General features: G+C 34.8%; 1 protein-coding gene across 8 annotated transcripts in view; it reads left to right on the top strand.

Moving 5' to 3' along the window:
- The window catches only part of LOC111052953, a 171,641-nt gene that overhangs the window by 118,113 nt on the left and 31,107 nt on the right, over nucleotides 1-22,421 (top strand). For all 8 annotated transcript variants that reach the window (XM_039443085.1, XM_039443086.1, XM_039443107.1 and 5 more), the window contains one exon: nucleotides 5,720-5,858. In XM_039443085.1, the coding sequence (XP_039299019.1) occupies nucleotides 5,720-5,858 (139 nt within the window). The remainder of the gene's footprint in view (nucleotides 1-5,719; nucleotides 5,859-22,421) is intronic.

Genomic DNA, 22,421 nt, shown 5'->3' with positions numbered 1-22,421 from the left:
CAATTTCATTTTTTCTAGCATAATAAGGATCGTGATGATGACAAGTCGAAATCAAAAGCAAACACAACAAGATGGCCGCCAAAATTTTCAGGGTTTTGCTATATCGCTTGTATTTCAATAATCGTTCAAGATTTTCAACCGTTTTTTCAGACGAAAATATTTTTAGAATTTTCCTCTACAATTTATGTTTCATAAAATTTTCCTCTTAAACGCATATTTTTTCAGTTATAACCTTCAAAAGCCCAACAAATTTTTTTTCCAAATTTGTTCAAATGTCATTTCATTATAACTTTTTTTGTCCAAGGGATGCAGAGAAATTTTAAATCTATGAAATTTAGAGCGTGTTTTTAACTTTGGAATGATATATCTTCATGCGCTGTACGTCAAAAAATGAGTTCTCCAGCGCCCTCCAAAGAAAAACCTGCATGATTTCTGGTGCGTTTTTCCATACCCATGAGGTAACAAGCTAGAACTATAATAATAATAACTTTTATTCACTTCATTGTCTTCATTGTACAATTTTACAAAGCATAATAACATAAAAAATATCAAGTGCACTCCTCATTAGGCTAGGCCTGCGTCGAGGAGTGGTTCGTCTTATGAATTACAGAAAATATATAAGAAAAACGATTCAGCTGCTTCAAGTACTATATAGAGCTACTTACATAAATAGTATCATCTTATGCCATCAAGCAATCTAAACAAAAATACACATCTTCCACAAAACCTAGTTTCTCTCTGGCTTGACCACGAGTTGTATATCCATGTTCAGGAGTCACTGGAAAATCTAATGGTCGTTTGAATACATATTTTAATAAGTTCAATTTATATAAATCCTCAGGGCTTAGAACTTTGAATTCTTCATAGATTAGGTTAGTGGGATATCTAATTGGTCTATTCAGACATATTTTTACAATTTTCTTATACTGCAAAATAAGGGGTTGTAAGATGGAAGATCCACAACCTCCCCATCCAACAATGCCGTATTCAATTACAGAAGAGATTAGGGCAAGGAATACCATCCTCAACTGGTACAATGGAAGAATATTTCTCAATTGTACAAACTTATAAAATGTTTTCCTTAATCTATTACAAACATAAGAAATATGTGGCTCCCACCTTAGTCGAGAATCTATCATGATGCCTAGGTATTTTACAGAATCATGAACAAAGAGAGGAACACACTGGCAATAAGACTGGTTACAGTCAGGTTTATGAATAATAATTTCACACTATAAAATCGACTACTTCAAGATAGGGACTTGCAAATGGTCTCAATCTCTTCGTTACAACAAGACGAATAAGAATATTGATGATGAAAACAACGAAAATATTCGACATCATTGAAAAATACAAGATGGCGGTCATTATTGACAGAAATTTTTATATCACTTGTTATCCAGTTATTGTGAGAGATATCTGATGGTTTTACCACCAAAGTGTTAAGATTCAACCAAACAATGATGTTCGAGAGAATCATCTCATTTCGACCACTCTTTCTATTATTTATTCAACATCAAAAACTTGAAACATACATTTTTCGGGGACAATATTTTACTTTCATCTCTGTATATGTATTCACAGTAGACAAACACTAGTATTATTGGCTTAGTGTTGTAGAATATTTTCAAAGCTTCAAAATGACATCTGGTTGGAGGCTGTAAGTCCATATTTTTTGGATGGAGCGTCATCAGAAAAAGAGTAAAAAGTACTATTTGCAGCGGAAAACACGTTTTTTCCACCAAATACCAATTCCAACAATTAGAAAACCGTGTAACTCATGACTCCTTGAAGGTACCGACTTGGGAATGGTATCAATCTCTTTATAATGATGTGTAGAAAGAGAATATTCATGATGGCAATCTCAAAAATGATTGTCATCATGAAAAAAACAAGATGGCGGCAAAATAAGTCGATTTCAAAGAGATCGTCTGTAGTTCTAATAATGTCGAGGATATCAGATAAATCCAGCCATCTGGAAGCTCCAAAATAATCATTCGACAATATCCGAAAGATTTACCCAATTTCACCAACTTTTACTATGGTGAATATAACTTCAAACTCTTGAGATCAGATTTTTGGTCGCCATCTTAGATTTTTCTATGATGAAAAACATTTCTGAGATTGTCATCATGAATAATCTATTTCCACACATTTTTACAAAGAGCTTGATACCATTTTCAGGTATGTACCTGCAAGGGGTCATGAGTTACATGGTTTTCTAATTGTTCAGGTTTGGCATATGATGAAAAAAGAGTGTTTTCCGCTGCAAACCGTAGTTTTTCCTCTTTTCCCAATGACGACACAGCCGTTGAAGATGGACTTACAGCCTTCAACTAGATGTCATTTTGAAGCTTCTATAATACTCTTCAACACTGTGCCAATAATATTGGTGTTTGTTCACTCTGAATACATTTACAGAGTGAAAAATAAAATTTTCTCTCCAAAAGAATCCAATTTCAAGAGTTTGAAGCTATATTCATCATAACTTAGTAAAAGTTGGTTGAATTGGATAAATCTTTCGGATATTGTAGTATGATTATTTTGGAGCTTCATATGACTGAATTGATCCGATATCCTCGAAATTATTAGAATTACAGACGATCTCTTTGAAATCGACTAATTTTTGCCGCCATCTTGCTTTTTCATGATGACAATCATTTTTGAGATTGCCATCATGGATATTCTCCTTCTACACATCATTATAAAGAGATTGATACCATTCTCAAGTCTGTACCTTCAAGGAGTCATGAGTTACACGGTTTTCTAATTGTTGGAATTGGCATTTGGTGGAAAAAACAATCCGCTGCAAACAGTACTTTTTACTCTTTTTGTGATGACGCTCCAGCGACGTACAGCGCATGAAGATATATCGCTCCAAAGTTAAAAACACGCTCTAGATTTCATAGATTAAAAATTTCTCTGTATCCCTTGCACAAAAAAATTATAATGAAATGAAAGTTGGAAAAAAAATCTTAGGGCTTTTGAAGGTTATAACTGAAAAAATATGCGTTTTAGAGGCAAATTTTATGGAACATAAATTGTAGAGGAAGATTTTAAAAATATTTTCGTCTGAAAAAACGGTTGAAAATCTTGAACGGTTATTGAAATACAAGCGATATAGCAAAACCCTGAAAATTTTGGTGGCCATCTTGTTTCCGAGGTGTTTGCCTGTGATTTCGACTTATCATCATCACGATCCTTATTATGCTAGACCTAACGAAGAAATTGAGACATCTTCCACGGTTGTTACTCAAAAATGATCACGGAATGACATTTGCGCCACGGTACGAACGACTTTCAAACTTGGGTCGTAGAACTCGAAATGCTGAAAATTTAGTATATGCACGTGAAAATCAGCAGCAAGGAAATAATATATACCATTCAATTCCCAGCAAGCTGCATTCAACTATAACTAAAATACAATCTGCTGCACAACTAACTAAGCACATAGGAAGTCCATATTGAGATATAAATGAAAATACTGATTGTTGGATAATTTTCATAAAAATATAGTGCATCAGATTAAGCTAGGGCTAAGCACACCTGAGGAGGCGCGACTTGGTGATACAAAGTGTTGATCTTATGGAGATTGCCTTATCACACCGTTCCACGCCATGCCCGATTCAGTGTGTGTGAGTTCCATTCAAACCAATAAGCAAGAAGCATCTGGATGCAAAATGCCGCATCGCGCCTCCTCAGGTGTGCATCCTGCTAAAGTTTGTCATGAGATGCATTAACTATTTTGGCGGTACGAAGTTCGCCGGGCCAGCTAGTAATGAATTATTCTATAGTCTGATTTTCACTCAAATATTGGTGTATGAAGGAGGCTCCTTTTTCCTTTTATATTATCCTTGAAATGCAAAATTTCCAAAAACCTTGCTAATACGTCGACGCGCAATTTAAAAAGGGACATACCTGTCAAATTTCATGAAAATCTATTACCGCGTTTCGCCGTAAATGCGCAACATATAAACATAAAAACATTTAAAAATTAAGAGAAATGCCAAACCGTCGACTTGAATCTTAGACTCACTTTGCTCGGTCGAAATAAAATATTTTGGTCTGGAACGAAATATGGTGGACTTTCAATCACAATGCGCATAGGTAATACAATATATTTCAGCTTTTATTGTAACAGTGAATGTTCCATGGTGCTTTCAATCGAAGTTGATCCATGGCGTTTTCTTTCAATCAAACGAATCTAAAAAAATCGATACCTCTTAGTTTAGTCCCATTTTCAATCGTATGTATTAATTCCATTGATTCTTGAGTTGATAGTTTTTCAACATGAATTTCAATTATTTATGTTGACCCTCATGTGATAAAGATCATTCATCCACTATTGAGTTATGAGAATGTTTCAAAGTCAACAAAATCTGATTCTTGCTCTTTAGGGGAAGAAGTCATATCAATATTTTTGTAGTTTTATTTATATGATAATTTCGGTAGTCACGTCGAGTGTTTTCCGACGCCAAAAGATTCTCGGCTTGTTTGATTTAGGCGCGTGACTGGCGTTAGGTGGAGCGTTAGGCAGAGCCGTCGTCCTAGCTCCCACAAAGGGCTCCTTTTTACGCTTGAAATAAATCCTTCGCAGCAATTCTTGCTCCATAGAATCCGTATGATATCGAACAGAAAATTGAAAAACTCATTTCCGATTTTCCACTTGATCTGTATATGTTTTTCCAACTGGTATGAATTTCTCTCTTCATTTTTTTTTCAAATGAATTGTGGACCTGCTGTGAAGGTGACGATTCTGTAATTCTGTATCGAAAATCGCAATGAATAAAAATATTTTCGCTCCCTTTGCTAAAGTCTTAAGTGAACATGAATCTCGAAGTATCTTATTATTTTTCAGCATAACACTCCCAATCCAAATGAATGAATAATCACGTAACTCCTAAAAGGGATTGATTTTCTAATAAATTTAGAATCATAACATCATGAAATGGTTCAATTTCCAATAGAGAGTTTTCAGTTTCTATTGTATATGTATATTTCAAATTTTTCTAATTGTGAAAACTCATGAAACATTAAAACAACTAGGATTCCAGTGAATTTTCCATAGTGTTCTATGGGGTCTTCCATGGAAGTTCATCCATGGTTTTTTCTTTTTCTAATAGAAGATGTGTTTAGTCCGATTTCCTATCGTTGGATTGATGCTTTTTTTTATAGCTTCTAACATAAATAATTTTAGAGTATGTGTTAAGAGTATTAGTACTCTTTTTAGAATTTTTCAGTTTTTGGATTACGTACAAAAAAAAGTTTTTGGTAGAGCCACTCGACAACATGAATACAAGATGTACTGAATGCGCGTCTGCCCGAAATGCTAATGAGGGTTAGCTAATTCCCACATCTATAAAGTGCCACTGGCACAAGCAGATAGTACATTGCTCGTTAAAGTTAGTCAAATTGACGTCAAGATCATATTCCTCCATAAATGTAATTTTAAAGCTAAAACTGTTTTTTAAAAGATAACATAACATATTCTTCGCCCGATTAATGATATCAATCATGGATAATCATGGAGTGTTTTCGATACTTCACAGTTTTTTAAGATGGGTTCACATGAAACTTTTTATCACTTTCGGTGTGATAGTCAGGAACGCTTTCCCGATCATATCTATCTACAACCAGCGGGAACATTTCGTTGTTTTAACAAGACTTTGTTGACTACCAAGTAATAAGGACTGCTTCTAATAAGATGGTGTTTTGACAGCTTGTTTCAGACGTTTTGCACCAGGAAGGAGATTAATGGACAAATACATACGCAAGACGCTGGCGTGTGATTCACTTCGTCACTGTGAAGAAGATTGTGCCCAAGAGTTCTACTTCTACTGCGAAGGCTTCAGTTTCAGGTAGCAAAAGTTATTCTCAACTTCCTCAACTTACTGCTTGCATGGATTACGAATAGCACTTGTCTAATTGTTTCCCGGAAGATTAATATTTTTGAGAGGCATTTCATTTGTAAACCAAAAGTCAAGTCTGTTGCATATTTTCATATCAGTAATGCAGCTCTCATTTAGACACTGTAGGTCTGATAGTGAGAAAAATAAATTAAATTAATATTATAATGAAGTTTACAACAATGCTCCAATATTCGGATCATGGAGTTAGTACTATTACTATATTTTGAAACTTGGAAACCATTCGTCAAAAAACAAGAGATTAATCTATGAACAGTTCCAATAATTCTAACCTCCTTATAGACTGAGAATCCATTCTGAATGATTATCATCACTGTCCCAGCTACTTATAGAGGACCAGCCTTTATTCCCAATCAGGAAGCATTTCCGCCAGCCAACCACCCTATCAGCCAGTTCCAGACAGTTGTACGAGCTCTCGAAATTTATGCCAAATCTGGGTACGCGGAACGGTATACGGACAGTGAAAGAGATGTGAAACCTCAAACAGCTATTTGTCTCATTTGTTCAAAACATTAATCATTTCCAATGACCAACGAGGTAGCCACTAATGTTTTATGAAGGTGGAAAGTATATGAATAATATAACTCATAAATTGAAAATATAACTAATTATACTAAGATTTAACGAATTGCAAGCTAATGAATCAGTCAACATTATGAAGAAAATTTTCAATCCAATCATAGAATATTGTGTTGTATTTATATAAAGGTTAAATTGATACATATTCGTGTCCATTCTTCAGGGAAAATAATTCATGATGATATCCTTTCCATTATCACTCAACATGTAATCATTCAAAAAGAGCAAAAGTGATAGAAACTGATATCCTATCACAGATATATCGGTCACATGCAATGAAATTCATCATATTTTCCGATAATTTGAAGTAATATTATGTAGTTTCTGGTTTGCGTAATTTCGAGATCATGAGGAACTCATTACACTCATGGAACATAGAAACCAGGATTCAATTTTTCCCAATCCAATGCTTTAATGTTTCTTGACGTGTTCATCTCATGCAGCTATTCATGAAAGTTCTCCTCTCTCAATTATGCAATGCATTCAAACGGGATTTCAATAACATTCTGGAACGTCTCTTTTTCCATAACCCTTTTCACTTGAGCATTGATGTGATATATGAAAACACAATAAAACTTCTCACTCACTTCATAATTCTCGGATCAACAAACCTGCCATTTCGTATTCTCTCTATGATGCTATGGAAATCCGGATTTGTGAAGTCAACATATTCATGATATGGATCTGAAAACAAGGCCAAACTCGCGATTCGCGCTACCATTGGAAGAATGCTTTTGAAAATAAATTGGTCATGTTAGCAAATGTATGATTTACCATTTGGAGCGGATTGGTGTCGATTGTTCCGAATGGAATTGGAAGTACACTTGACCAACCCAATTTTCGAAAACTGCAATGGATCATTCCAAAACATCACTGATCATTCCATTTTAAAGGAATATGAATATCCTTTTCTGTCAACTATATCCCTTACAAAAGACAGATACTGTATCATGGCTTTCATAATTGAGTCGCAGCTCATTCAATGATTCAAATGAATTATGAAAGATTGCGCAAAATTCAAAATGATTTGAATGCAAGTAAATGGAAATCGGATGAAAATTTGTGATCGAATCTGTTGGAAGTTATATATTTTTTTAAATTGCTCCAGAATGAATCTAATCATCGGGATGATTGTCTACACATACATCTGGGGTGATTGCCATACATTTGAATCCATTCAATATTCTGTAATCGAAATATATTAATGAACAATAGATATGTCAATCATGAAATAAGATTTTGAAGCGACCCTTTCACTGCAGATTGAATAAGCTATTGATATAGATTACTCCAGCCTCAAGAGATGCTTTGCACTGATTGATCATTTTAATAGCGTCTCGAACACTCGTGTTCAATGGATAGTACAGGCTTCATTTCGATTAATACATAATAGACTATCCTGTCTGGTGCCTGACAGCAGTTGTAATCAATTGCAATCAAAGCTCTGTGCATTCAGAACTCGGGAGCAAATAGCTCATTCTTATTGAATTGACAGATACCCACATATTCAATATCAACTAAGTTGTTGAATACATGCATCGATTCACCAATGTATAACATTTACTAAAGCACTCAAATCAATATATTCCGGCAAGGAATAGCTTCAGGTAGAAGCTACAGTTTTGAGCACATTCCTCTGAAGACAAAACACGGTAAAATGTGTCCAGGGCTTAAGAGTCTGATAGTGCAATTTGTAATAGAAAGTTGTCATGGTAACAGCTCTGTTTTCACTTGAAAATAATATATTCTTTTATTCATAGAAATTTTTGTCATGGTTTAGGTAATCTTTAAATTTCTATGAACTTTATACATGCTTTTAATTTAATTCATTCGGCTTTCTTCCAGCTTGGAATTGAATTTCTATATTAATTATACTTTGAAAACACATAATAATATTGTCAATGGCCCAATGGAGTTGAATACGAATCGTTGTTGTTCAGATACAATTTCTACTCCAATCGTTGAAAAATGTTATTATTGAAATCTTCAATAATAAAAAAAAAGATGCTAAACCAATTTTGTTCCGATAATCTGTAACTTTATGAACCTCATAATATCATCAACACTGATGGAATAATAGCTAATGTGAAAGGATTGCATTTAACGTCGAATATCGTAATTATTGCAACATTCTTCAGCATCTCTTAGTCCAAGCTCCTATCTTCTATTTTTTGTAAAGTAAGTCACTTCTTGATGTTCTTCATATTCAAATTTTTATTTTCCATAAAACAAAACAGTATTATTCATGATGTTTCATTAATATTGTAATATTTCTTTCTCTATCAAATGCATTCTTAGTTTTATGCACGGTATTTAGATGAAAACGGCTCTTCTATATACCGTGGTTTTATGTCATTGTAATCCTATCAGGGGCGGATGAATGAAAAATAATTAAATAAATAATATCATTTCTCATCATATTGAAAAGTGCTACTTCCATTTTTGTATGATGGTTTGTTAAAGTTTCACGAATCACAACCAGACGAACTCTGGCTACAACAACAGATTCAAACTAATCCAGGATTTTTTCAATATAATGTTGCTATAGTGAGGATGACAGTCATTTGACATAAGAAGCATTACGAGTTGGCCAACAAGTCATTCATCTTTGAATGTGTCGTTTTCCTCGGTACATCGGCGTAACCATTACATAGTGTGAGAGATGTGTAGGAATAATAGAGGTGGTTGAGCCCCCATTAAGCTTCCAACATCTACGACAAAAGCATTATTATTATTCCTAAATTGTAACGTTCCAGCATCAAAAGCAAAACACTTCGTCGATGATTAATTAAATCATTCCATTGCAACATAAAATTTTGGCAACAATTAGCTGTAATTTGCGTGCAGATTATATATTATTAAAACACTTGCAAACATGATTCGGTTGGTTAAGTTGCTTTTGACACATCCTTGTTGTGTCGCAGTAATGTTTTGTCACTCAGCTGTCACTCTCGGACTAATGAGACTGTGAAGGCATGGTGGAGGCGACTGTGGCCCGACTAATCTACAACTGTGCAAGCTCAAACGGAATCACGCCCTACAGCCACTCCACTCTTGTACTTTTCATTTCAATAACCCTGTCACTGCTCTACCAACACCAACACCGACTAGAGATAACACCCCAACACTACGTCTGCCAACGCTGCAAAAGCTGCACTGCTTCTGTCTCCACCCAGCCACAAACTGCATCATGTTTTCGTCGAACAGCCCCTCTGTTCAGCTCTTTGGCTAGCCGCTTGTAGTGTGAGTACCAGCTCTACACCATACAATGCATTGCTAACTCATCCAATTAGTTTTTTCTCCCTTGTTTGAAATTGGAATTGTGTTTTCTTCTTCTTCTTCTCTTCTTCTTCTTCTCTTCTTCTTCTTCTTCTTCTTCTTCTTCTTCTTCTTCTTCTTCTTCTTCTTCTTCGTTCACAACAAGAATATAGAATCAGTATGAAGAAGGTTCCTCACACGGGCTAATGCATTACAATCAATCTATCTCATAAGTACTCACTTTGTTCCGATAGTAATTTAAATCATTCCTCCTAGTAACTGATTTCAGTGACAATTTCCATAAGCCTAATAAATTAATACCCAACTACTAACTGACTTTGATGGAGCTTTTTTATAGAAAAAAGTTATTTTTCGATGCAAGAAAATAAGTAATTCCATGATACAATTTGAGCGCACAAGCCATTTCATGAACAGAACTATTGATCTGATCATCACATCTTCGAAGAATATATTCATAATAGCTATGTTTGTAGAATAATAATATTATAAGATATTGGAATTATGATATCATATTTTCCTCACCTAATTTCTATTTCATCATTCCCCTCTTATAAATCCCCTCTAATATTGTAACAACTCTCTTTGATCCACACATTTTGACATTGATAAATTATGAGAATTTAGGTCTACACCTTTTCCAATTTTATTTGAGAAAGTATCAAGTCAATTTGAGAAAGTATCAATTGTATTTGAGAATAGTCACTTGTAATTGAGAGAATGTCAGATGTAAATGAGAATAGTCAATTGTATTTGGGAAGTCATTCCCAACTTGGGAAGTCATTCAACTCAGTGATTTGAGCAGGAAGGATATTGTACTATTATGTAAACAGTATTCCAATTACTACCGTAGGCTTTGCATGGGGGCAAATTAATATTTTCAATGGTGAAATTATTTCCCCTGTTCTGTTTACGAATAATTATAATGAGTATCATTTCTATGTATGTATTGGCAACACGACTTTTGTCTCCAAACATGTTGTGGAGTATTGCACTTAATGAAGATCAAATTCTCTATGTTCAAGGCGCAATTATTGAACTTTATCATCAATCAATTAAATCTCTTGATCAAGCAATTCGGCAATTCTTCAATGGATTTTGGGACTTGAAAATAATTTTTTATTCGAAAACTAAACGTTTTATTGGAATATTAAATTATTATCATATTATTTTTCATGAGTACAGTTATGAAAAATATAAGTACTGGAAGCACTGGTTTTTTAAAATCATTTCCCAATTATTACAACTGACAACTTCTCGATTTCAAATCGTATGTTCTCAAATTGAAATGATACTTTCTCAAATGAAATTCACTATTCTCAACTAAAAGTGATGACTTCTCAAATACAATTGACTATAATTCTCATTTACATCTGATGTTTTCTCAAATACAAATGACTATTCTCAATTGCAATTGATACTTTCTCAAATACAGTTGGTAAAGGTGTAGTTCCTTTTGTTATACTATCGATATAATAATGTCTGACCAGCCAATATTCACATATCAAAATCCTATTTTTTAACTCCACATCAAATACACTCATAACTGTATACATACTAAATTATTAATAATGTCTACTAAAATATAGATGAAACTCTGAGCTGATCTCTTCTAAACCTTTATGCTTGTGTTGTAATCGATTTTAAAGCAATTTTGTACTTGGCATTCGAATTTCCGGCGAAAAATGATTAAATCCACGATTAGGTTCAGCTCATTTCGAATAGATTTGAAAACTTATAAAATATTCACTACCCCCATTGTCTTAAGTTGAGATGTTGTATCACTAGAGAATCAAAATGGATTTTTATGAGAGTTCGTAAGGCTGACGCAAATTGAAAAAGAACAATAGTGTTGGAAAAAAGGAAGGAAGTCGATTGTGGAAGAGCATTGAATTTTGTCCCGATTCTTGATCAAGTCGATGATTGATTTAGAGTGCACTGCAAAAAAGCATGCCGAATTAATTTCAACGCGACAAGTAGCATAAGCAAGGCCATTGGAGCAAGGAACTTGGCTTCAATTAAAAGCCTGGCGTGACATTTATCCAGCAATAGTTTAATGAGAATATAACAAAAATTTGATTCACAAGATAATTCAGACTTTTTCATTTAAATTGATTGGAGAACACGAATCCAGATAGCCTATATGCCACTATCTCCAGTTTCTATTTGTTACAATTAAATATATTCATATTTTTAATATTTCAACACACCTACCCTACACGGATGTCCTTCGTTAGATCTTAAACTAATCCAAAACCATTCACATTATTTCAACTTATTTGTATCGAATTCCCGCATTATATGTAGATAAGAGCAATCTATGCAATCTTACAGTCGAACAAGAGTAATCAATCTATTTAAATCTGCTATTTATTTCTTAACTTAACAAAGCTTCACATAATCAACCTTATTGAAAACGCGTATGATTTTTGTAAAGTTGACACAAACCCAATGACAAACAAGGGACATTCATTGACTGTGATATGTAGTAGGTCTACTCTATTTTTGTACATTCATGAACATTTCTTTTATGTAGGTAGGCTACATCATCCATATTAATACGAATGAAAAAGGTTGAAAGTGGGAAGAAAGAAGTTGATTTCCTGCACATGATAGATTATCCGTTATAATCAATGACAGTTCTTTCAAATTATGCTTTCTGGCTTGTCAAGGAAAACTATTGACCGCTTGCGGAATGTAGAAGTGTGCGTGACATATGATGTTTAAAGAATGTAATGATCAACTGATTCCACCCAAAGCCCAAAACTATCGTTTGATGTTAAAACTTGAGAAAATGGAGCTACTCCACAACAGGCATGGGAGACATCATTATGAGACACACAGTAGTTATGAACTTGATGGATTTCCACCTTCAACTTGGATTTGCAGGCGCAGCGTTGAGACTTCGACTTGAACTAAGCAGATAGGATCATCAGTTCATCAAGACAATAGAAGGATACATCGTGAGAGATTAGCACTAATATGCATCTATTCAAGAGTATTGTGTTGGTGCGAAAGATGGAATATGCAGATTAGAAGCAATGGAGAAAAGGAAGTGGAATGTGACCGACTCAGTAGCGGATAGAAGAGGACAGATTGGAGGAGAAGATTGAAGAGCAGAAGAGGATTTCTCACAAAATTGTATTTGAGTTACAAGATAACTAAGATACTAATATTTCAGTGTGCGATGCAATTTTAAAATTTGATCGCTGAGTAATTGGAGGTGGAGGAAAATTTTATAATAAAATTATTATTTTGATTATTTTGATCGAGTCAATTGAAATTTCTAGATTTCTCGCGAGATACGGTAAGCTAATTGATTACACAGCTGATCTCCCACTCAGGCACACGCATCTTCTGTTATCGACCAACGACGAAATTATCATTTCTGTTTTTCCAAGGATGAATTATCCTTTTTATGTCCTTCAGCGAGTTTTCCCAGGGATGGGGCCTAGTGCAATCGAATTTTTATATCATAAACATACTATATTCCAAATTTTGTGAAAATCGTTAGAGCCGTTTTCGAGATCCGTTGAACATAAATAACCAGATATAAAAAATATATACAGAAATTTCTCGCTTAATATAATAGGATAACGAGCGAAGTTCGGTGCCCCGATATTTAATGTTATTAGGAATACCATCCGATGATTATGTGACTAAATTTAATGGAATTTGTAGGTATACACTGCTTATTTGATTACTCTTGGCTTGAACCGCCGTTATTATTAAAAAGCATACTCTCTTCGTTTCGTGAAAACTGATCATCGTATTCGAAAAAAATGAAAGAGATTTCTGTAATTAATGAAATGAATTAATTGTTAATAGTGGAATTTTGAAAAAGTACGACTATAACTCAGTTACATGAGTATCAATGCTTCTATAAAATTTCATCTCAATTTGAAATAGGATTCCTATAAATATTGATTAGTCATCAAATAATTTTGTTGATACCGAGGTAGAAGTTTCAACTTATGGAAGAAGGTGGGCTACAGAAATACTACCAGAGTTTTCAGAAATATTTACAGAATTTAAAAGATCAGGACCATTCGGATGAAACATTTTAATTGCAATTTACTTATTCCAGGTGGAAAGTACTTTAGATAAGATTAACATTTTTCTCATTCATTAAAAAGTGGGGGAAGAGATAAAAGAGTGGAATAGGTGGATAGAGAGACCAAAGAGACAGAGTGTGAGTGAGAGAGAATCAGTTCAGTTGAGGACTTACGCTGAAATACCACTACTTGATCCGTTTTCGGGCAACCGTAATCAACTATCTCTGAACAGCTGAGCACATTTTAATTGATCCCCGAGTGGCTGGCAATAAACAAAGCCCGTTCCTCTAAATAGCGGAAATCGCATCGTAATAGATAACAGGAATTTTCGAGCAAATACCGTATGCGTGTATGTTATGGCTCCCCAATCCAATCAGTCCATCCCTGTACTGGTTTGGGGTTTCCTTCCGTATCATAGTGGATAATGTTAATTGGTCAATTGAACAGACCAATAGGCTCGTTAGGTTCGGCTCCAGAAATGCGTTTAGTTGTTGAATCATCAATTCAAGAGGCTGTATTTAAGCTCCAACGTATCAGCCTGAGTCGGACTCCTCATTTTCATTATTTTTCAGCCATTTTCCTATCTATCGCAATGCAGTAACTCCAAGATTATCATTATAATCTTGATAATTATATTATAAGAAGATTCTTGATCTCAATTCTAATTAGGATCAATAAAATTGCTATAATACATTAATTTTAGATACTTCATAAATTCCTTCTTATATCTTCTTCTCCTTCTTCTTCTTCTTCTTCTTCTTCTTCTTCTTCTTCTTCTTCTTCTTCTTCGCGCTGATCTCAATCACTGTAGGCCTACTTGGCTTGTTAGAGAATCAATAGTTTTAGGCGGCGCAGCGCGTGAGTCTGTGTGCATCGTAATCTTAATGAACAACAAAAATATTTCATCACAATAATTATTAAGAAAATTTGTTACTAAATCATGATTTAATGAATATAACTCATTTGAAAAAAATAATTATTTACAAGAATCAATAACTAGTAATAATAACGGAATTACTTGGATCACATCTATCTTCCATAGAAAGCCATAGTGGGAAATAGAACGTGACAGCAACGTCTTCCTACCATTTCCACAGACTATAAAACGTGAATCTCACTATTGATGCTGGAATATCCAATCATATTCTCATTATTATTTCCCATTCCCCTTGTTTTTGTTATTTCTTATATTCATCATGTCCTTTATCATTTATATTCTATATTAACTATATTAATATGAAACTAGTCTATATTATCTGGAAAAAGTTCTACATGCACTTGAAATACCTTATTCAGTTGGCATCAAACCATTCCACGTTCACTTTATTGTTATCTTGGTACCTCATGTTTTTCATTGTGATGAAGCTTTGCAGGAAGGAATTATACTATTATAATTGAAACGCGATGAAAAATGAAGTCTCTCACCTGCCTGTCATGCAAATAAACGAATCTGTATTTCCCTTGAGTCTAACCTGGATAGCAATGTGGGTCACACCCTTCTTTGGGGTGGCGAAGAGGTTGCAAAATTACAAAGAAATGAGGAAAGAGGGAATATAGGTTGTGAAGAAAAGGAAAAATAATATTTGATAGTGCATTCACCGTAGTCAACACAGTTTTATGCCTAATAACAAGATATTCCTACATTGTTGAATACAGCCGAATACTGTCAAGATCCGTCACCACTATTCCTACATGATTCGAGGAATAAATCATAATTTTCACATGCTAAATATATACGAGTAAAGTAATGTACTTATATGAATGTCATAGAAATTTTGAGACCGACAATATTATTCCAATACTGCTAATCAATCACAACAAAATTGGACATTGATACGTAACTAGTCACTTATGATCTTCAAATTTTACGAGAATTTCTCATGACTTTGATTGTAGACCTGAGTCGCCTTAACAATCTAGAAATATCGATCAAAATCTTCCAGCTTCGAGTACGTCAGAGATTGATTTAATATCGGTTGGTTTAAATAATGACTATAAACAAATATATACTTTTATTATTTTGTTTGTAGAGACAAGAAGACATTACTCATGTTCCCTATTCTCTGGAATGATTATGATATTCTCAATAAGGGAAGGTAGTTCTGTAAACTCAAATATGTATTGAAGCAGACTTATCTTCCGAGGATGAGTTAAGCTGCGTACACATATTCGCGCTTCCAACCCGCACCGAGCACGCTCCTCCCTCGTACCGCCCTCGTACCACCATCGAACCACAGTCGCACCGCCCACGCACCCATCATGAACGTTACGGAAGATGTTAGATCTTCTCGCGTTCCCCGGTCGAACCACTGTTGCTCCCCGGTCGATCATCAATCGCTCTGCTGAAGTAACGTTCGGTTGCGGAGCAGAGCGAGAGTCTGTACGCACCTCATGATTAGATTTAAGCAACGTAAAACGTGGTTGAAAGTGGAACGAATTTTTAATTGATTCTCCTGGCTTTGAATCTGTACATGACATCATTTCATGACGATTAAATTTGATTGGATTCCATACAATTGGGCTTAGATCTTTTGAGATAACAGATGTGATTCTCCCAATTGTTAGTGTGAATGAGAGATAAGGATGATCGATTGAGGTACGCTGAATGATAAGCAATGATTAGGAGATCTGAGAAGCATGAAGTTATTGGTAGATGCGATGAAGTACCACTGTCTGAATAGTGGAAAGAAGCGAAATTACGTGTGAGAAAGCAGCAAAATTAAGCGGAAGAAGTGTGATAAGTCTTACTTCTCGTAATACATTACAGGATGAAGGCATTTATTTCGTTCTCCATTGTTTGTTCACCTTGGAATGGGTAGCAATGACATCATAGGTTGAAGAAAATCTTCTTTGACATTGTAACATATTTAAATCTGGGTAGATGAAAAGCCCTAACAGAAATAGTAATAGGTCTAAAAATAAAGTAATTGGCTAATATCGCCAAGCAGATAATAATCAAGATAAGATAGCATCAGCTTGTTCTGGCTAAATGGTACAAGAACTTAAAAAGGAGTTGAAGGAAGTTTATTACTCATAAATAGATTATTCATAAAATATTTGAAGTTTGAGGTTAGGTAGATGTATTCATAGATCGGTGACCTAGAGATCGATCAAACCGAAGAACGTAGAATCTGACCAAAACCCTTGGCAGAGCTTTATTGCATTCGGATGGTGTGCAATGTGAAAAAACACCCGTCCACGTGGCTAATTATTAGTTAGCATGGAATTAATATTAATATATATAATATTAACTAGCATGCAAAGAGCATAAATAAAAAACCAAATAAAATAATTTAATGTATTCAGGAAATAAGAGTTACCAGGCGCATGAATACCTAATAAAATTTGCATGCACCAATAGTAAAACGGCAGTTAATAGGCGGCAACTGTAGGCCAATTCAAAAATATTTATATATATTTATATAATTGTAGTAGATTTTGTGTAAAAATTTGTGTAATCTATGTTATCAATATGGCTCGAATGCAAAGAAATTATTAATCATATAATCTAAGCAATATTTTGGCATTCTTTGCAAGATCTATTTGAATTTAATGGCGGAAGATTGGGATATTTAAATTTTATGCTAATTTGAAAGTCGGAAAGAGGATCTGTAAAACTTGAGAAGGAAGAACCAGCACTCGCCAGCCAAATGCCACCATAAGAGGACCCCAAATATTTTAGAGCGAAGTACCTTACTAATGATTTTGTAAAAGTTAAAGTTAAAGTAAATTATTTAATTTCTTAAAAGACTTCGTGATGCTATTGTGAAGCAGAAGTCATTTTCATTTTTAATTAAATTTATAACCCCTTGGAGGAGACGATTCCGGCTACCATATTCCCGGACCACATGGAGTTGGATCGACATCGGCGGCTTACAAGAAGATTTTCGACACGTGAGTGATTAAATTTGAATTTAGTGATGGGCGCCCTAGTGCTTCGAAATAATCTGATGATCAAAGCTAGCTCGCCGAAAGGGTTATTATAAATTGAGAAATTAATAAGAGTAATACTTGCGCAAGTAAAAAATTAGTATTAAAGGTATTTAATTGAAAGAAAAATATAGATCAATATTTTAGAAATTTCTATTTAATCAAAGAAGTACGAAATCTAGGCTATCAAACGTATGCATACAATATTTAATTTTTTTGCAATACAATTTGCGATAATTTATCATAGTTCTAATTCACTAGATGAATGGCTCTACCTATTCCGTCAGGTGCCGAATCTTGCACCCTGAGATAAAAATATATATTCGATACAAATAAATCTACTAAATACTAGAGATTTTAATATATAGATATATTTGGATTATTAGTGGCTAATTTATCAAGCTGATCTTAGAGCACATATTTATGATTGAATTATCCAAGCAGACAAGTATTAGCAAGTACATGTCACAGCTACATGCCAAAGAATGCATATGATTTCAAGATAAAGGCACATGGTAATGATTCGTGCCATAAATCTAGAATATAAAGTTAGCCTGTGATATTTTTATTGATTTCAAATATTGTTCTATTTTTATATTATATTTTTTATCGCTCTATATATATTTTTTGCCTCGACTGATCTTTGCATTATTTATGTAATATATGTGTAAAATTTTCATGGTGTGCAATTCATTTTATATTCCTCATCTCTATAGTATAGGTATCATTTATATATATATATTTATTATTATTGAATTACAAGAGTTATTGGAGAAGCCCATATCTAGGCCTATCAAGATTTTTTAAGACTGAATACTATTAGAAAACCACGCCCTAATTATATTAAATCTCATGCTTTACCGACTGACGCCAAGCAGGAGGCTAATCGTTATTTTATATAAAGAATAACGTGACACAAAGACATGGCGCCCAACGTGGGGCTGATGATGAGAGCCAAGCTCATTGAATAATTATTTGAAATTAGGTCAATAACCATAGTGAAAATTATAGATAACTTATACGAGTTGTGAGGAAAACTGGCGAAGGAATATTTGTATTACTTTTTGGGGAAACAAGAGCTTTAAATAGAGAGAAATTATATGTTTTAAAGAAAATTTTATATTATTAGTACTGTGAAAAAATACATTTTTATAGAGAGAGCTATTATATTTTATGGGCCTAAACTGCTAGTCAGAAATCAATGAATAGTATTATTATATTATAAGAGCTTAAGTAATAAATAGGTTACCTGGCTTGTAATGTCCATAGGCCTATCCTCATTTGTGTCCTTATTAATGCCTTGTTGGCCAAAACTTTCACTTTTTTAACAAACACTTGACACTTAATCCATTTTTAAAATATGAGTCTCTTTTCGTCCACGCAAAGTAAGGTAGCAGACACACTGCAGACGGCGATAGTAGCGGAGATCGACGCTGAGGGGGGCGCGATGGAGTCCAACGCCCAGATCTCTTCAATCACCGCCAAGAATCCTGTGAACAGTAATAAACCGTTAAATGTCTCCCAAGAAGCAATAAGAAGGGTTATAGTAGAGGGGATGATCAAGTCATTTTCTAATAGTTTAGAAAAAACAATGACCATGGCAATGAAGGACTTGAAGGCGGAAATGAAGGAAATGCGGGAATCACTGAAGGATACATCGGTAAGAATGGGTAAGGAGACTGCGGAAAGAATAGATAACCTACCAGCACAAAACACTTCACAAATTCATGAAATAGCTACAAACAGGAACAATAGTCAACTTATTTCCATAAATAAACAACAGAATAGTAAATCTACACAAATAGCTCACCTAAATTCTGATATAAATCAAAACAAAGTACAACTTAATTCATTGGAGACAGCCGTTGGAGAACAGCAATTATTTTCATCTGAATTAAATGCCGAAGTAGTAGATAATGAAACAGAAGCTTCTAGTCATTGGAAACAGGCCCAAGAGAAGTTGGTACAACTTGAAAGTCAAATACATCAATTTCCGCACGAGAATATAGAGCCTATTCCCATAGCAACGTTTGATTCACTACACAGTTTCAATGAATTAGGCCGTTTTGACAATACAGACCGCTATCTCCAACCTAAAGAATTTATAGATCAGATAAAACTAGTTCAATCATTAACACCCACCTCTTGGAATTTTTGGCGTCTTCGTTTGACTAGTTTATTGATTGGCGAACCCCTGATGTTCTTTCGGAGTAGAGTCCATGAATTTACATCATTGGATGAGTTTGTAGCTGTCTTCCTGGAACAGTATTGGAGCAGAAGTAAACAGTTGGACGTGCTAGCGGACATCATATCATGCGATTTCAACCCTAACTTAGACGGTGCATGTACCACTTTCGTCACTGCCCTACAGTTAAAAATTCTCAATTGAGCGAGCCCATTAATGAATCGGCATTAGCAAGTATTATTTTAAAGAAGCTACCGTATCAAGTTAGAATGGCACTCGCCACACAACCCATTACTGATTGCAAGCAGCTGATTAATCATTTATATGGCATACAGTCTGTGATGGCAATGTCAAACCACCGTTCAGACCAGAGATATACACAAAATCAACATAACTCAAAAAGTAATCAGTATACCAGCCAAAACTATGAATCAGTACCACATGATTGCTCACGATCTACCCCTCAATTTAAACGCCGCTATAATCATAACCAAAATAACAGCTGGAATAATAGAAGTTTTCAGAATCGTCAAACAAATCATTATCCACAGCAAACCTATGAAAGAAATTATTATTATGGCCATGATCGATTTAACAGAAATAATGATTACACTCAGAATAATTATAATAGAAATTACAAACCGCCACCTCAACAAATAAGTACAAACTACACATTAGAACATGCGTCCAGATCAAATAAACAAAAAACACAAGATAACCCACCACCAAACACAGAGAAGACTACAGCTAAAAAATTACAAATACATGATAACCCCGATACAACCCACGCAAGCCCAGAAAAAATAGATAGAGAAAATAAAGATACTACAGCCTCATATACCACCTTTGTGAACGGTTTACCGAAAATATTAGAAAAACAGAAGTCAATACAAGACAGCCTACCATCAAAAACCGCCGCCAACAATGCAATTAAAACCAGCCGCAAGCAACAACCAATTTTAAGTATCCTGTTCCCCACCGAAGAGCAACCCGCCGCCGAAGAGTCACTAATAAATAATATAAAAAGTTACCAGGAGGAGACCGCCACCATACTACCCGCTTTGAACGTCACACCCGCGCATCAAGGGACACCACCGAAACAGACAGAGGACCCCAAGATAGAGGACGACACCAGGGAGGACGGACTACCGGACAAGAGGAGCGCCCACCGCAAGGTCCGGAGACGGAGGCGCCTGAGGACACCGGACGGCCGACATCAGGACGAGGAGGACGGCATTCGGGAGAGCATGCATCGTAAGGCCCGGAGGCGGAAGAAGCGACGAAGGAGGAACCGCGCGCGCCGATGGAAGCCGCATGCACGCTTCAAGAGGCCAAGGAGGATTCCGGACCGGCACCAAGGAGGACAGGAAGAGATTGCCGACGTCATGCATCCGCGGCACATACGTTTTAAAACAGATAATCAGCGGTGTGACCCAGCAAAATGGGCTAAAGAAATGTGACAAAAACGGATTGAATGAATGTATTAAAAATGGAACCGATAAGACTACTATGGATTTATGCCAGGAAAATAATGGAGTGGACTACTTATTGAGACTAATGAATAATGGAAGGTGGTTAAGAAGAGTGAAAGAAATAAGGAATAATGTCAATAAAATGGAAGTACCTGGCTATATGTTGAGAGATTATATTGTTAAAAAGTTGATAAATGTTTGGATATGGTGTGTAATGTTTGTAATAATGGCTGTGATATTAATAAAATACTGTGTTGTAGATAGGATGGAAAATATTCTATTGTTATTATTGAATGAATCTATGATTGATAATTGGAAATTTAATATTACAAAAATGTTTATTGTTGTAAGCCTAATGAGTTATAATGAGCCGAAATCAAGAGTATTAGATGAAAATAAGAGGAAAGGTGAATTAAAATTACAGGATGATTGGAAAAAGAACAGATTAAAAGATATTACCACTAATGAAGCTTGGAATTGTTTGAAAGAATACACAAGATACCAGGGCTTTAAATTTATGATGAAAAAATTATCAATTAGGACAGCCTCACCAACAGATAGCAGATAACCTAACGGCCTACAGCAACAATCTACAAACAGAATGCAAGAAGATGCAAGTAAATCACAACATTTCCACATGCAATATCGTCGAATTTCAAATAAATATGATAAGAAATCAAGGAAAACAACACTATCAAGCCAATTACTAACCTTCCTTAATAAATTTAATATTGGTATAGGACCTCGTGGCAACAATCCAATGTTTAATTTCTTTCCAGCCGTTAGAAGCCTGCAATAAGGAAAAGAACAATTTTTAAATATGTAATTAAATTATATACATCAGATAAAAAAGGACACAAGCGGGGATAATAAAATTAAAATTTGTTAATTACCTTTTTAAGAGAAAAAATTGAGCAGTTAGGTTAATAGTTATGAAACTCGACAGCGAATTCTGTAGAACCAGTGACCAGCTGGCCAAAGCCACCCAAATCAAACG

Source organism: Nilaparvata lugens, chromosome 1, assembly GCF_014356525.2.
Source record: "Nilaparvata lugens isolate BPH chromosome 1, ASM1435652v1, whole genome shotgun sequence".
Classification (NCBI taxonomy): Eukaryota; Metazoa; Arthropoda; class Insecta; order Hemiptera; family Delphacidae; genus Nilaparvata; species Nilaparvata lugens.
Note: the sequence above shows the minus strand (reverse complement) of the source record. Positions and strands in the feature narration are given on the sequence as shown.